We start from the raw sequence: 17,934 nt of genomic DNA, 5'->3' as shown, positions 1-17,934 counted from the left end.
GCACACAAGTCCAAAACTAGTGAGCATAGGTTTAAGGTCAGAGGGGAAAGATTTAAAAGAGACCTGAGGGGCAACTTTTTCATGCAGAGGACGGTGCATGTATGGAATGAGAGGTTGGTACAATTCCAACATTTAAAAGGCATCTGGATGGGTGCATGAAAAGGAAAGGTTTAGAGGGATATGTGCCAAATGTTGTCCAATGGGACAGTTTAGGATATCTGGTCAGCGTGGACGAGTTGGACCGAAGGGTATGTTTCTGTCTGACTATGACTATCTAAACATACCTAAACCATATAAAACCTTCTAATTTCCACCCCACCCTCACTTTTACCTGGTAAACCATTCTGAGGAAGGGTCACTGGACCCAAAATGTTAGGTCTGACTTCTCTTCACAGATGCTACCAGACTTGTTGTCCAGCAACTTGACTTTTCCAGCAACTTCTGTTTTTGTTACTATCTAAACCATGCTGCTGTTCAATTCACTGTTCTCCAGATGAAAACTATCACAAGAAGGAGTAAGTGGTTGGGAGAAGAGACACAAAAATGCAGAAGAATAATTGAAAACCCAACAGTAATCCATAGAATGATAGAAAAAAATTTAAAAGGCATACAGAGAAAGAGGAATGCAAAGAGAAATCAAAATGCACCGAGAAAGAATCTCCTATTTATGAAAGGATGAGCCAAATTTTCTTTTCTCTGAAGGTCCTTCATCCACAGAATTTTCTTCCACATAGATAGAAGAGTGGTGGTTGCATCATTCAGGACCGAGATGGGCAGACTTTTGATCAACAAGGGAATACAGGGTTATGGGAGGCAGACAGCAATGTCTCATTCAGGCCACAATCAAATCAGCCTCGGGCTTAGTGAATGACAAAACCGGCTCGAAGGGCTGAATGGTCTCTGCTTCCGTTTCTTATGTTCTTATAAAATGGAATCTACAAATGGAGAAGAAATCAATTGGCAACCGTAATAAGCAGAGGGAAATTGATTACAACGCAGAAGGATGAAGAAATCTTAACACAAATGCGAGAGAGAAATAAAGAACAACAATAAATAAGGGGGGCTTGTAGAAACATAGTATCACAGAGTGAGTCACAGATACAGGAAAAGGGGAGGAGGCAAAAAAGCATAACTGCAGTCAAGCTTGCAGCCAAGAGATAGACTGAGTCACAGAGTAAGCAAAATTGGAAAATAAGAACCAGTAAGGAAAGAATTAGCAGAGGAATAGAGACGGAGATGGGGCCATTAGAGTAAAGAGAGAGAGAGAGAGAAGCAGTAACTGGAGACCAAAATAGAAAATCTGAAGGCCAAATAGAAGCACGCGTGTTAGAACGGGAGGGATAATGATAGTGATGAACCAGTCACATACAAATACTTTTTAAGAACTTGGCAGACTGGAGAACAGCAGGAATCAATCAGTGGATCAGTGAAAGAAAATTTTCTCTCCTCTATGCTGTACAATAATAGCCATTGATTTTTAAAAAGCTTTTTTGTACATGGACTTTGTCACTAAAAACATTGACAACTATTTCCATGTGGATCTAATTGAGATCGTTGACTGATAAAACTGCTCGAGGTTGTTTACGTAGGCTCACCACTTTCAACAACAACATGCATTTAACATAGCATCTAAAACATAGTGAAGCATCCCAACCTCAAGGTGCTTCCTTTGAGCATAACCAAACAAAATTTGACCGCATATTGGTATTGGCAAACAAAAAAGCTTTTGTGAAAAAGTTTGATTTTAAAGAATGTTACAATCTTAAAAGAACAGAAAATAGAGGTGAAGTTGAAGAATAGAATTCCCATAATTTTTGACTCGGGCAGCTGAAGGCTCGACTGTCAATAGTGGGAAGATTATAACTGCAATAAAAACAGAAAATGCTGGAGAAACTCAGGAGGTCTGGCAGCATCTGTAGAGAGAAAGCCGGGTTAACGTTTCGGGTCACTTCTTCAGAATTACAGATCCACCAGAGGCCAGAATCAGTGCAGGGATTCCGATGTTCCATTGTCGCAGCCCATGAAGTTCCTAACATATCCAAGTACGTTACTACATTAATAGGTAACTAACAGGATATAAACAGACATGGTAGAAGATTAAATTCTTCACCTACCAACTCAGGTGTGAGAGTGCAACTAAGTGTAACAGGCTGATGGATTTTAAAAGACTCGAATAGCAAACATCCAAATTTCCCACAAAATATATGCTGAATGACATTTTCAGAAATAAGATACACTTTATTCAGAAATAGAAGGGGGGAGGGAAAAGTACAGATTTATTTATACATTTCCATACAATGAACATTTACAATATATATAATTACAAATGCAATTTGTCAGGCAAAAATTTTGTTTAAATATTTACAAGATAAAGTGACAAATATTTCAATTCTCTTTTGGAAGCTGGACGCAGCCACTGCAAACAATTATTTTTTAATTAATCTACACCGTATTCACTTAACAGTTTTCATACGTTGAAACGGGCATACAAGAGGAGAATGCTGCACTGAGTCACTGCAGACACCAGAGGGCAGCCAACACCAGTACACTTTCCGCAAACCAGGTGTGTGACAGGTCAGAGTGGGAAAAATCCAGTAAAATAGAACTGCACTTAGTCTTAATTATCCTATTAAGGACTTATTAATAAATCAAATCAAGCCCCTCAATGAAATTATAATCAAACTACAATAAGAACTCGATCACTTTTATAACTAAATCTGTGTTTAGGCACTGTCCTTTGCGACATTAAACCGGTTGGAAAAACACAAGTAAATTTAATTGTGGCAATTAACGAAAGGTTAATTAAGGGGACTTGTTCTATGTAAGGGAACTTTTTGTGTCACTTTTTTTTCATAGTAAGGTTTGCAAATTTAAAATGTTTCACTATAAATTATCAGTGCGCTGTGGTGCCATTTGGTCCTGTCCGAAGAACTGGTTTATTTAATCCAAGGAGTTTCCTAGTTGTATAGTATTAAACAATGTATATCGAGGTGCTCTGATTCTCACTCTCTCTAACTGACCTTTTTAAAATAACTACAAACAAATCAGACCAGGTTCCTGCGCCTTACTATTGGAGGTCCGACTGGAAAATGTCCATGATTGGACTCTGACCCTTGCACAGTCGAATAGCCTCAGCTACATGCTGCCTGTTACGAAGAAATACAAATGCGGCAGAAGACCAGAGGAACTGTTTATATGCTTTAACGTTAGGTGAGTTCTGAGGTTAGTTTACAGCAAATTTGCGAAAGTACTAACAGAGTTAGTGTTTGAAACAGGCCCCTTGTCAGTAATAAATTGTTTAGCAAGGTGGTTGAGGGAAAATAAAACTAAGAGGTGTGAGAACAAATCAGGCACAAGGGAATTGATCTACAGCCTATAGAGGAGTGGAGGTTAAGCACCGACACAGACTGAACTGTCAGTTTCTGTTTTATGATCTCAGCGTTGTGTACAATGGCAGCAGCTCACCCTCGATATCTTCAGAGCAGAAGAGCTGAATTGAGGGTAATATTGGTTGTGTAGAGACCCGGGTGTGGCACCTTGACCATGAGCAGACAGGAAGAGACTCACTCCCATCTTCCTCACGGCTTTGTGGTTCTGCCTGTCATTTTTATTTTAATTTGATGATTAATCACAAGGTTGTTTTCACTTAAAAAATAAAAGACATGGCAACAGGTACAGGCAACACCATAGCACAAGTGAGTTACACATTGAAGGGTGATGGAGAAGAAACAGATTGGGTTCAGAGAAACTGTGCTTCTGAACCTTTCTCTAGTTGAGTCTACAACTTGCATCACTGGAGATGCCCTTTGGCAGAGTGGGCACGTGTCCCCACTGCGACGTTTTTTTTATGAAAGGCGAATAGAGTTTTGTGTTCTTCCCACCAAAGTTTCTTTTTGTGTGTGTGTGTGCGCGCGCATGTGATTAGAGCGGGTCCCTCGGCCTGGCCATTCCCTCCAGTCACAGCACCATGGTGGGAATGTGGTGCGCCAAGGTGGCAGAGTGTGGCACTGCCAGAGGCGGGGAGTGGGGCTGCAGTGAGGCCGGGGGCGGTCGGTGCCTGGCGCTCTTCTGGTGGGCCCGGAGTCCAGCCAGCTGGGAGTAGGCGCTCTGACACACCTGGCACTTGTAGGGCCGCTCGCCCGTGTGCAGGCGCACGTGGTTCCTCAGCGTCGACGATTGGCTGAAGCGGCGGTTGCAGAAGCGGCAGATGAAAGGCTTGTCCAGCGTGTGGATGCGCATGTGCGAGCGCAGGTTGCTGCGCGAATTGAAGCCGCGGTAGCAGATCACACAGCGCATGCGTCCCGCGCTGCTGCCCCCAGAACCGTCCCCTGCGTTCAGCTCATCTGAGGAGGGAACAGGAAGGAACATGGCCTTTTAATGGGGGGGATGGGGTTTCTCACCTCTCGCCAGCCCATTGCACCCAGTCCCGGGGCACCGCACTGCAAAGAAAAAGGTCAAAGCCACGTGGAAGGGAATGAAGAGGGTGTTCACTGGAGTGACACGGTGGTCAGCAGCAATTTACTGCAGATGCTGGAAACTGTACTGAAAACAACAAATGCTGGAGATCACAGCGGGTCAGGCTGCATCCTGGGGGGGGGGGGGGGGGAGAGAGAGAAAGCAAGCTAACATTTCCAGTCATAGAACGTTTCTATGAGAGACAAGCAAGCTAACTTCCAGTTTCCTCCCACAGTTGTGCAGGTTAAGCGGATTGGCCATGGTAAAAATTGCCCTGTCGTGCCCAGGAATGTGTGGGCTGGTCATTGGTTTAAAAAAAATCCCATGCAGGATTACAGGGACGGTATTCCACTTGGAGGGTCGATGCAGTATTGATAGACCGAACGGCCTCTTTCTACCCCTCTATGAAGGACTTTAAGAGACTGAGTTCCCCCAGGCTGACCTTTACCCACCAGATTAGAGTGGTACTGGAAAAGCACAGCAGGTCAGGCAGCATCCGAGGAGCAGGAAAAATCGACGTTTCGGGCAAAAAGTTCTTGATCAGGACTCATGCAGCCCTGATGAAGGGCTTTTGCCCGAAACATCGATTTTCCTGCTCCTCGGATGCTGACCTGCTGTGCTTTTCCAGCACCACTCTAATCTAGACTCTGATTTCCAGCGTCTGCAGTCCTCACTTTTGCCTAACTTTGCCCACTATTTTGTGTTCCCAACCGCTGTTCTCTCTCTCTGGGCTCCACCCCCACTTCCGCACATAAATGCTATAAAAATTTCTGAATGTGGGTCACTGGACGTGAAACGTTAACTCTCCTTTCTTTCTCCATAGATGCTGCCAGACATGCTGAGTTTTCCCAGCAATTTCTGTTTTAGTTTCAGGAGACTTTGTTGGAGCAGAGAAGGTTGTGGGGAGATTTCTCAGAGGTGTTCCAAAATTATAACAGGCTTTGAATGAGTAAAAAGGGTGAAATTGCATCTGCTGATAGAAGGAGCAATAGTTAGAGCACACAGAATTTAGGGTAATTGAAGATGGAACTAGAGGGGAGATGATAATTTTTATAGAGTAAATGGTTACATTCTGGTTATATGCTTGAAAGGATGGTGAAATGAGATTCAGTTGTAACCTTTCAAAGAGAATTGGTGATATATCTGAAAGGAAAAATTTGCAAGGCTGTGGAGAGACAGCAGGGGAGTGGGACTAAGTGGAAACTCTTAACAACCCAACACAGCCAAATGTTTTCCTATCTGCAAAATTTAAATATTTTTCTGGTATCTTTCAGCACAATAGGCTGATAATAAATAGATAAACAAGCAGATGATGTTAGTGGGCTAACAAGACCTGGAACAGATAGCTTTCTGGAGCTCTTTTTGCTTAAGATGAGGAAACATTACTAAACATTGTTAAACTAAATATATTTAAAACTAATTGACTTGGCATAACTAATGTTAGATTCAAGGGAAACTGTCAACTGCACTGTCCAGTTGTACACTTCTAGCTCAAGTTTGACTGAGATTATAGCAGTTAGTGCCCTGTTAATACTGCCTCATGCAAGTTAGTTATAAAACTAAATATAAATTAAAGCTCCTCTTACACTGTTCCATTCAGTAGGTCCAGGTCAGGGAAATTAGACACAGATTAACATTCCTTGTGGACTGTCCATGTTCTGTATACCAAATCAGCTAGGGAGGCGATAATCAGATAATACTTCTAGCCTATTCCATTGTGTACTATATGGTACAGCATGGATGGAACACAGGATAAAGTTTCTCTGCGCTGATCTCATGATGCTGTGCCAATCACATTCTTTTAATGTAGCTTTTCTCAATCAAATGGACTCTGTTTCCATATCTTCACAGTAAAGAACACTTTTCACTAAAACTCATTTCAAATGAAAACCTTACAGTTGATGGATACAGAAGGTAATTTATCTATTCAATCTGGGCTAACCCACTGAATCACTCAACCCCAGAGTGTGAAGCAACCATGTGTTAGTTAACCCACTGGCCACACTGACCCCTGATTCTGCATTTATTTTATTTTAATGCATAGCAATTTGCTAAAATGGTCATTCTAAAGTGTCTGTCTGTGGGGCAAAAGCTTGCAGTGTGACATCAGTAAATAAATTTACATCATAATTGTAACTGAATTACTTCAGTCCCTTACCTGGCAGTAACACACAAGCTGATGGGGATATTGCTCAGAAATCATCTTTGAGCCCTGGACAATACTGTGTCTATTCACAGGAGCAATTCTTCAGGCACTTCGCAGAATAATGAGGTGGGGATATTGCCAATAATGGTAACAAATGTTTACTAATTTATGCAAGAACATGTTTGAAAAGTGTGTACAACACATCTGTCCAAAGTAAAAGCTAGCAATGGAGAAATCCAGAACAAGTGATCTACAGTTTCTCTAATTCATTCACCCTGTCTGTTCAGCACTTTTTTTCCTTAGGCTATTTTATTACAGTGAAGCTGCTAATTATAGCTACCAATTGCTGTTAAGATATTTTAAAATGTACACAATCTCAACAGTATAGTAGACAGGGAGACACTTTTATACCTCACAACACCAGGTTATAGTCCAACAGGTTTAATTGGAAGCACTAGCTTTCGGAGCGCTGCTCCTTCATCAGGTGGTTGTCCTAATGAAGGAGCAGTGCTCCAAAAGCTAGTGCTTCCAATTAAACCTGTTGGACTATAACCTGGTGTTGTGTGATTTTTAACTTTGTACACAGGTGTAAAATCACTTTTACACCTGTGTTTAAATAGTCAGAGTGTCAGGGTGGAATTTTCCATTTTCAATGTAAGTGTTCTGATGAGTGAGATTTGTGACCCCTGGTCAGCCATGTCACTGAGTGACATGCAATCTTCTGCTATTCACTTCAGCAATTTTGCAGCCATGCTTCCGGGTGCCTTTTTCAGGGACCTGCATGGTTAGAGAGGTGGACTATTCACCACTGCTAGGACATTCCAGTGTTCTTGCCACTAGATACTAACTTCAGATGTTAAAGCCAGGAACTGCTTAATCATTGGCCCAGAGGGAAAAAACACTCACTGCCCACTTTGCAGACAGGGACGTGGAGGTCTTGGTGAACTGGAGGGTGGGGAGGAAGGGGTGTGTGAAGAGGGCAGCTGTATATTTCCCTGCAGGCTACCACAGGAAGTCATGCCACCAGACCAAGTAACCTAGACACAAATTGTTGTCTGGATCAATGCTGTCTCCCAAGGAAAACCAGACATCCAGTAATGCAAGAAGAAGATCGATGATCTTCTGTTCTCCACAACGGTAAGGGACACCATGTTCTCTCTTCCACCTCACCCTCACGGGGCACTACTCAATCTAACTCATGCCACTGACAAGTACCATGGGCTACCATTCTCAGTATTGTTTTCTAACTACTAACACCCTTCCTGAGCTCTGTGCTTCCGACCTGACCACCTGTCTTGCATCACCACTAACTGCTCATACATTCACGTCCCTCATACTCAATCCCAGCCTTTGTCTCATTGAAGGTAAAACTGGCCAACCCCCTCGACTGTTGCCAGGACAACATCCTGCCTGACCCCTAATCCTAATGAAAGTGGCATTTCACCTGCAGGGCTGACCTTACACTGCAGAGACACAGATCCCTGGACTCTGAGAGGATGAGGGTGTCTGACTGACCATAGTCAACCCCCTGGACTGGAATAGAAAGAACCCCTCAACTGACTGGAGTAGAACTGTCCTTGATCCCCAATTAGGTCTGTGGGCTCTTCACTTTCACACATGGCCTTTAGTGTGAAGGACAAACAGTGTGTTTGTAGCTTAAACTGCAGGAACATGGTCCAAGATGTGATGTTATGTCATATGGTGATGCAAAGTGACACACCTACAGGTGACAAACCTCCAGTTTCCTCCCACAGTCCAAAGATGTGCAGATTAGAGTGAATTGGCTGTGCTAAATTGCCCATAGCATTCAGGGATGTGTAGATTAGGTGTGTTAGTCGTGGGAAGTGTACAGTAATAAGGTAGGGGAATGGGTCTGGGTGGGATACTCTTCAGAGGGTCGGAGTTGAGCCAAATGGCTGTTTCCACACTGTAGGGATTCTATGATAACAGGACAGTGGTTCCTGTTGTGACAAGATCCCTGCCTTTCCCTCTATGTTACAAAGTAATGTAAGTCACAGAGGATAGCAGTCTGTAACAGAGCACAAAAGACCCTCTGCATGAAGAAAGCAATGTGACCCACACAAAGTCAGTGCTGAAGTCACTGAATGTGTGCTACCAAAGAAATGTGAAGTAGACAAAATCTGTCAGTCTCCAAGTGGAAGTGAAGTGAGTGAGAGCTGTGTCCTTGTGTGCAGAGTGACCTAGCAGGCTCACAGGGGACATTGAGGTCCAAAGGAAAGTGTTTGAAGGGCTGAGGTGATGTGACAGTTGGTCCGGGAGGAGGCATAATGTTGAGGTGAGGGCTGGCAGTTTGCTGATGGCAATGTGATTGGGCGAAGGGTCCAGGAGGATGCAGAAGCAGTTGGTAAGGTGGCCTGGACATGCACTGGGGAGCTGCACTACCAGGGTAGAGAGTGTGTTGCTGGAAAAGTACAGCAGGTCAGGCAGCATCCGAGGAGCAGGAAAAATCGACGTTTTGGGCAGGAGCCCTTCCTCAGGAATTGAATTAGCCCTGCATTACCAGGGACTGGCCCGGATATACCTGCGCAGACTTTACACGGTGTAGTTTCTGCCTTGGGGCGGTGGGGGGGAGCGGGGTAGTGATCAAGAAGGCGAGTTGGGGTCTTTAAGGACACGCATATGACACTCAATGATGAGATTCTGAAGGCGTTATTTAAATCTTTTATGTGGAAGTTTGCGAAAATTCATCTCCTAACTCGAGAATCTGCTTTTTTCTTCTTTAAATTCTCTCTAATTTCCGCACTTTTCTCGCCAAACAGGAAACATTCCGCTCTCTCATTCCCTGGCAATCATGGTGCAAAGGCGTCCCTGTTACATAACAGCAACAACCCCCCCCCCCCCCCAAACTCAGTATTATTTCACATTGGTTACCGTCTTTAGTCTTTTTCCTATGTTCTTCCTCCAGCCCTGGAACTCCTGGGATGCCGAGGAATGTGTTCTGTGTATTTCCATACCAGACCAGCAGCTCCTGGTCCGGAGGGATTGTCTAAAGTGAACAGAGAAATTGAGATACCAGTTAATCGCTGTCGTTAGAATCGTATTCGAACATCGAGCCATTAACTTACACGTAAAACGTTCATCTGTACCTCATCTGCACATCCCGACTCAAATGTGACGAATATCCAGTTTCCGGGACCCCCCTCAAGTTTTTTTTTAAAGATTAGATTACCCACAGTATGGAAGCAGGCCCTTCGGCCCAACAAGTCTATACTGACCCTCCGAAACGTCGCCCACCCAGACCCATTCCCCGACCCTGTATTTGCCCCTCACACTATGGGCAATTTCCCATGGCCAGTTCACCTGACCTGCAAATCTTTGGACTGTGGGAGGAAACCCACGCAGTCACGGGGAGAAATGTGCAAACTCCACACAGTCACCCGAGGCTGGGATCGGGTCCACTGAGCCACCGTTGCTTGGATCTGCTACAATCTCCCATTGTTTCCACCTCAAATCCTGGAGTGGAAGTGGGAACTGTCCAACAATAATTCCGTATCAACTTTCTCAGCTCAGACAGAGGGGGGGAACAACTACCTTTCGGTGCCATTATCTTGTTGTATCTCCCACAAACCACAGACCTGCTGAGTTTCTCCAGCACTTTCTGAATTCATTTGAAAAGTATTGTTTATCCGAAACACTAAAACAAAGCTTTTTTTAAAAAAAAAAGGTTGCACCGAATTGAGGCAGGTGAGCCAAGGATACCAGAGAAGTGAGAGAGATATAAAACTAAATGCAGCGCGCACACACACACACAGACACGCACAGGAACACACACAGACACGCACAGGAACACAGACAGACACGCACAGGAACACAGACAGACAGAGAGAGAGAGACAGACAGACGCACACACACACACATATAGACGCACACAGACAGACAGACGCACACACACACACACAGACGCACACACACACACACACACACAGACAGACACACACAGACAGACAGACGCACACAGACAGACAGACGCACACACAGACACGCACAGGAACACACACAGACACGCACAGGAACACAGACAGACAGAGAGAGAGAGACAGACAGACGCACACACACACACATATAGACGCACACAGACAGACAGACGCACACACACACACACAGACGCACACACACACACACACACACAGACAGACACACACAGACAGACAGACGCACACAGACAGACAGACGCACACACAGACAGACACACACAGAGACACGGTACTCTGTGAGAAACACAGGGATGGGCGATGCCTCTAGGGTCAAGTAGCGATCTCATTACTGTAAAGATTTACGCAACGGGAGCGGTTAAGAGGAGATGTGATTGAAGTCCTGGCGCATGGAGGGGTCTGGGCAAGCGGCAATAGAGAAAAAAAAGTGTCCCCATTTGGAAAGAATAGAAAACCGGAGGGCACCTGTTTAAGGCGATTGGCAAAAGGAGAACCAGCGGGGAGGGGGCGGGGGAGTGAACAGGGTCTTTTAGAATCAGAGGCAACCAAGGCTTTCAATGGGGCGGGGGGTATTTTAACAGAATACAACTGCAGGGCGATTCGGAAAGGTGGGAGGGGTGGGGGTGTGGATGACGAGTGAACGGCCTCTTTTTGTGCTGCATACATACTGACCCTTATCGGAGACTGACCCGGGGGAGGGGGGGGACAGACTGACCCGGGGCGGGGGGGGGAACAGACACCCCGGGGCAAAACGGAGCGACAGCAAACCTGGCGGAACCTGATGAAGGTGAGTCTGGGATCCATTATCACCAGCTCCAGGGGGACCGGGGAGGCGGAGGGGTAGGTGGTCTGTTCTAAAAATACTGCCACCGATACGACACGAGGATCCCCAAGTTCCAGTGCCCTGGTGATGTTCTGACTGAAATCAAGTGGAACCGACTGAAAGAAACACAGGAATTGCTGGAGAAACTCAGCAGCATCTGTAGAGGGAGAAAGCAAAATTCACGTTTCGGGTCCAGAATGACTCTTCCACTGCAACTGAACCCGGGGGGGGTTTACAAATTAATGATCAGTCTGTTCCCCGCAGGTACACAGGTCATTGACACTGGGAAAACACACTGAACACACCCAGGAACACATTGCAAACGCTGGAAATCTGAACACCGCTTTGGGCGGTTTCGCTGTCGCCCTCGCTCTCATTTGAGTCCCTCCTGGATGTGGTTACAGGTGTCTGTGTGTCCTGCTCCAAATCCAATCCCACCCGCCTGCCCCCGGTGCACCTCCCGTCCCCGGTATATCAGCATCACCGGGGCTCGAACCTACAGCAGCAGGTTGGCAGCGTGAGCACGGCTGGCACAGCACCAGCTTCCCCTCCCCTCCCCAAAGCCCTGACCCGGCCAGAGAGTTGCTCACCTCTGTGGTCTTGTAGTAAATGTTATTCCCGATCTGAACCACTTCCAGGTTCTGCTCCTGCTCGTTCCTGGCGCATTTGATGTACGTCATCCAGCTCCTGTGGTCCTCCTGACTGGCATCAATAAAATACCGCACCGTGCCATCGTCATTAAAAACCTGGGCCGGAGAGAAGGAGAGGGGGGTGGGGGGGAAGAGGGCTTTAGTGCTGGTCGGAACGACTCCGGACAAGTCTATTGACCCGAAATATTGAAATTAGCACTGACCCGGGACAGTGACACTGACCCGGGACAGTGACAGTGACCCGAAATATTGAAATTAGCACTGACCCGGGACACTGACACTGACCTGGGACACTAACCCGGGACACTGACACTGACCCGGGACACTGACCTGGGGCACTGACACTGACCCGAAATATTGAAATTAGCACTGACCCGGGACACTGACACTGACCCGAAATATTGAAATTAGCACTGACCCGGGACACTGACACTGACCCGGGACACTGACACTGACCCGAAATATTGAAATTAGCACTGACCCGGGACACTGACACTGACCCGGGACACTGACACTGACACGGGACACTGACACTGACACGGGACACTGACACTGACCCGAAATATTGAAATTAGCACTGACCCAGGACACTGACACTGACCCAGGACACTGACACTGACCCGAAATATTGAAATTAGCACTGACCCGGGACAGTGACACTGACCCGAAATATTGAAATTAGCACTGACCTGTGACACCGACACTGACCCGAAATATTGAAATTAGCACTGACCCGGGACACTGACACTGACCCGGGACACTGACCCGAAATATTGAAATTAGCACTGACCCGGGACACTGACACCGACCCGGGACAGTGACACTGACCGGGGACACTGACACTGACCCGAAATATTGAAATTAGCACTGACCCGGGACACTGACACTGACCCGAAATATTGAAATTAGCACTGACCCGGGACACTGACACTGACCCGGGACACTGACACTGACCCGAAATATTGAAATTAGCACTGACCCGGGACACTGACACTGACCCGGGACACTGACACTGACCCAAAATATTGAAATTAGCACTGACCCGGGACAGTGACACTGACCCGAAATATTGAAATTAGCACTGACCTGTGACACCGACACTGACCCGAAATATTGAAATTAGCACTGACCCGGGACACTGACACCGACCCGGGACAGTGACACTGACCCGGGACACTGACACTGACCCGAAATATTGAAATTAGCACTGACCCGGGACACTGACACTGACCCGGGACACTGACACTGACCCGAAATATTGAAATTAGCACTGACCCGGGACACTGACACTGACCCGAAATATTGAAATTAGCACTGACCCGGGACACTGACACTGACCCGGGACACTGACCTGAAATATTGAAATTAGCACTGACCCGGGACACTGACTCTGACCCGGGACACTGACACTGACCTGAAATATTGAAATTAGCACTGACCCGGGACACTGACACTGACCCGGGACACTGACACTGACCCGAAATATTGAAATTAGCACTGACCCGGGACACTGACACTGACCTGAAATATTGAAATTAGCACTGACCCGGGACACTGACACTGACCCGGGACAGTGGGACACTGACACTGACCCGAAATATTGAAATTAGCACTGACCCGGGACAGTGACACTGACCCGGGACACTGACACTGACCCGAAATATTGAAATTAGCACTGACCCGGGACACTGACACTGACCCGAAATATTGAAATTAGCACTGACCCGGGACACTGACACTGACCCGGGACACTGACACTGACCCAAAATATTGAAATTAGCATTGATCCGGGACACTGACACTGACCCGGGACACTGACACTGACCCGAAATATTGAAATTAGCACTGACCCGGGACACTGACACTGACCCGGGACACTGACACTGACCCGAAATATTGAAATTAGCACTGACCCGGGACACTGACACTGACCCGAAATATTGAAATTAGCACTGACCCGGGACACTGACACTGACCCGGGACACTGACCTGAAATATTGAAATTAGCACTGACCCGGGACACTGACACTGACCCGGGACAGTGACACTGACACGAAATATTGAAATTAGCACTGACCCGGGACACTGACACTGACCTGAAATATTGAAATTTGCACTGACCCGGGACACTGACACTGACCCGGGACAGTGACACTGACCCGAAATATTGAAATTAGCACTGACCCGGGACACTGACACTGACCCGGGACACTGACACTGACCCGAAATATTGAAATTAGCACTGACCCGGGACACTGACACTGACCCGGGACACTGACACTGACCCGGACACTGACACTAACCCAAAATATTGAAATTAGCACTGACCTGGGACACTGACACTGACCCGAAATATTGAAATTAGCACTGACCCGGGACACTGACACTGACACTGACCCAGGACACTGACACTGACCTGGGACACTGATCCGGGACACTGACACTGACCAGAGACACTGACCCGGGCACTGACACTGACCAGGGACACTGACCAGGGACACTGACCAGGGACACTGACGCTGACCAGGGACACTGACCCGGGGCACTGACGCTGACCAGAGACACTGACCCGGGCACTGACACTGACCAGGGACACTGACCAGGGACACTGACCCGGGGCACGGACACAGACCTGGGACACTGACCCGGGACACTGACCCGGGACACTGACCCGGGACACTGACCCGGGACACTGACCCGGGACACTGACACTGACCCGAAATATTGTAATTAGCACTGACCCGGGACACTGACACTGATCCGGGACACTGACACTGACCCAGGACACTGACACTGACCTGGGACACTGATCCGGGACACTGACACTGACCAGAGACACTGACCCGGGCACTGACACTGACCAGGGACACTGACGCTGACCAGGGACACTGACCCGGGGCACTGACACTGACCTAGGACACAGACCTGGGACACTGACCCTGGACACTGACCCGGGACACTGACACTGGTCACTGACCCGGGACACTGACACTGACCAGGGACACTGACCAGGGACACTGACACTGACCCGAGACACTGACCCAGGACCCTGACCAGGGACCCTGACCAGGGACCCTGACCCGGGACCCTGACCCGGGACCCTGACCCGGGACCCTGACCCGGGACCCTGACCCAGGACCCTGACCCAGGACACGGACACTGACACTGACCCGGGACACTGACCCAGGACACTGACACTAACCAGGGACACTGACCAGGGACACTGACCAGGGACACTGGCACTGACACTGGCCCGGGACACTGACCCGGGACACTGACCCGGGACACTGACACTGACCCGGGACACTGACCCGGGACACTGACCCGGGACACTGACACTGACCCGGGACACTGACCTGGGACACTGACACTGACCCGGGACACTGACACTGACCCGGGACACTGAAACTGACCCGGGACACTGAAACTGAGACACTGACCCGGGACCCTGACACTGACCCGGGACACTGACCCGGGACACTGACCCTGACCCGGGACACTGGCACTGAGCCGGGCGCCTGGCCTGCTGCGCCTTTCCAGCAACACATTTTCAGCTCTGATCTCCAGCATCTGCAGTCCTCACTTTCCCCTCGAAGATTTTAACCTACTGCGAATCCTCTTGCACTGATGTGGAACCCTGAGCCTGAGTAAAGCCAGGCCCAGGGACACTGACCCGGGATAGGCACTGAGCCGGGACAGACATTGAGCCGGGACACTGGCACTGAGCCGGGACACTGGCACTGAGCCGGGACAGACACTGAGCCGGGACAGACACTGAGCCGGGACACTGGCACTGACCCGGGACAGACACTGAGCCGGGACACTGGCACTGAGCCGGGACACTGGTGTGGAACCCTGAGCCTGAGTAAAGCCAGGGCCATGCTCCGCGCTCCTGATGTGAGTTGGGAAGCTCCGGGGCTTGTCACAGTGACCCTGCTGCAGAGCACTGAGGGAAGTGCCTATTCCCAGGCCGTTCCCGGCTGCTGGCGGCCGCACAGCACAACACTCAGGTTTTGGAGCCGGCGGTCGGTTTCGATATTTTTTTTTAAAAATCCCTTTCCCTGGGATTGGAATCCGCGTCCTCGTCCTGTCCCGCCCGGTATCCCCAAACTGTACCTAACGGTACCGCTGTCTTGGACCACTCCTCCGCACCCCATCCTCCAGGTATAGCAGGGAAACCTCACTCGCTAAAGGTCACTCGCAGGGACCCAACGGACACATGGGACCACCGAAACTTGCGACACATTGGAGCCCATTCGGCCCTTCATGTCTGTGCCGGCTCTTTGACAGCGCTATTCAGAGGCTTCTTCCTCACTGCCTATTACACAGAAAGGTCACTCTAAACAAGATCAGTCTGAAGCCCAGGAAATGACCAACACAGGACTATGCGCCAGAAGCAAGCAACTATTCCGGGAGGGATCATTTTGATGAGGAAGATCAACACTGAGTGGGAACGTGCGATTAAATAGTTAAACACCTCGAGCAACTTGCGGAACCAGGCAGAATATCGGTAAAGATATTTCCAGTTGGAATCGATATTTGTAAACCTAAATATTGACACATTTAAAAATTACTTGTGAAAGCAAAATTATTATTAGACATGAACTGTCGTAGATTAAAAATGTGCAAGAAACAAAACGAGAGGTAGTGAAACGGGAGGGAAAATTGGGAAGGTTAGGGATATAGATGGCGAGAAAGAGACAGAGATAGGAGCGTGAGAGAGATGACAGAATGAGAGAAAAAGAATGAGCTGTGAGCAACAAGAGAGTGAGAGGGAAGAAACGACATAAATGAGGTGGGGAGACCAAATACAAGAGATGGGGAACAAGAGGGGAGAGAGAGGGAGGTGAAGTGAGAGACTGGCGAATGACAATTACAGCGATACGAAATAAATGAAGGTCTTTCCCGTTTGTTTTTTACAATTCATTCCATTATCCATTTATAAACAATGCCTGTTATAAACAGGCAACTTTCAATATTCCAATTTGAAACTGTTATAATTCCAACGAATCTGGCACTGAGGAGTTGGAGGGAGATTTCAGTCACTGCTATCCTGTTTCAGACCCAAACTCATCCAATTCCATCTCAACTCAGGGTCCCAGCTGTTTCCAAAAAGCATCTATCCCTAACCCCTGCCTGAGCAGATTGTGTAGAGTCATTGTGCAGTGCATGTTACCCTTTATCAAGCATAAGGCTCCAATATTCGATTCTGTACAGCCAAATCAATTGTTCATTGCCAGCCCAAGTGTCTTGCCACATGTAAAGTCTACTAATATGCTTGAGAGTCCAAACCCAAGCTCATCAATCATCTAGACAAGCAAACTACCTATAGGTTACATGTGGAATATATTGTATTTCCCATCAATAAAGCCCCAAGACAAAAATCCACAGAGAATAGATTCAGGCTGACGAAGCCCAGGTTTTGCAACTCATATGTGCTCTGGGACACAATTATAGTTAGAAGAAATAGTATGGTGCAAATAACGGGTAAAACTTGTTACCGAACCAGATTGGTCTTTATGTTGAACCGAAGAGAAAGCATCCAAACCTCAAAAGAGGCTCACGCTTTCTCATATAAACAGGTACATGGATGTTGTCCCCTATAATCAGATGTGTGCACTGTTCTGCTGGAGAAACAGGTGTGAGTGCTTCCACCTACAAGAAGAATAGTGGCAGCTGTCCCTATGATCTGTCTTCTATAACCAGATATGTGAGATTGTCACTTTAATCATGTGTGTGTCATCTCGGCAATCAGACTGTGTGAGGTGTTATCTCCATAAACCAAACATGATATTGTCCTTTAGGAGCAGTTGTGGGTTTTACCCCTTACAACCAGACATGTAGGTGTTAAAACATACAACGCGATATGGTGGGCAGTGTTCCCCATGGAAACAGATGTAAAGCTGA

The 17,934-nt window shown here is 47.5% G+C and overlaps 1 protein-coding gene across 1 annotated transcript in view; it reads right to left on the bottom strand.

Moving 5' to 3' along the window:
* Positions 1-3,885: 3,885 nt before the first annotated feature.
* LOC122564615 (PR domain zinc finger protein 12) overlaps positions 3,886-17,934 on the bottom strand; it is a 47,524-nt gene continuing 33,475 nt past the window's right edge. The window contains exons 3-5 of the mRNA XM_087998652.1: positions 11,968-12,123; positions 9,494-9,608; positions 3,886-4,343 (exon numbers count right to left, since the gene is read on the bottom strand). Coding sequence (XP_087854778.1) covers positions 3,958-4,343; positions 9,494-9,608; positions 11,968-12,123 — 657 coding nt within the window. The 3' untranslated portion in view covers positions 3,886-3,957. The remainder of the gene's footprint in view (positions 4,344-9,493; positions 9,609-11,967; positions 12,124-17,934) is intronic.

The sequence above is a fragment of the Chiloscyllium plagiosum genome, unplaced genomic scaffold (genome assembly GCF_037043375.1).
Source record: "Chiloscyllium plagiosum isolate Xiang-an unplaced genomic scaffold, Cpla_swu_hap1 HiC_scaffold_21, whole genome shotgun sequence".
Lineage (NCBI taxonomy): Eukaryota > Metazoa > Chordata > Chondrichthyes > Orectolobiformes > Hemiscylliidae > Chiloscyllium > Chiloscyllium plagiosum.
Note: the sequence above shows the minus strand (reverse complement) of the source record. Positions and strands in the feature narration are given on the sequence as shown.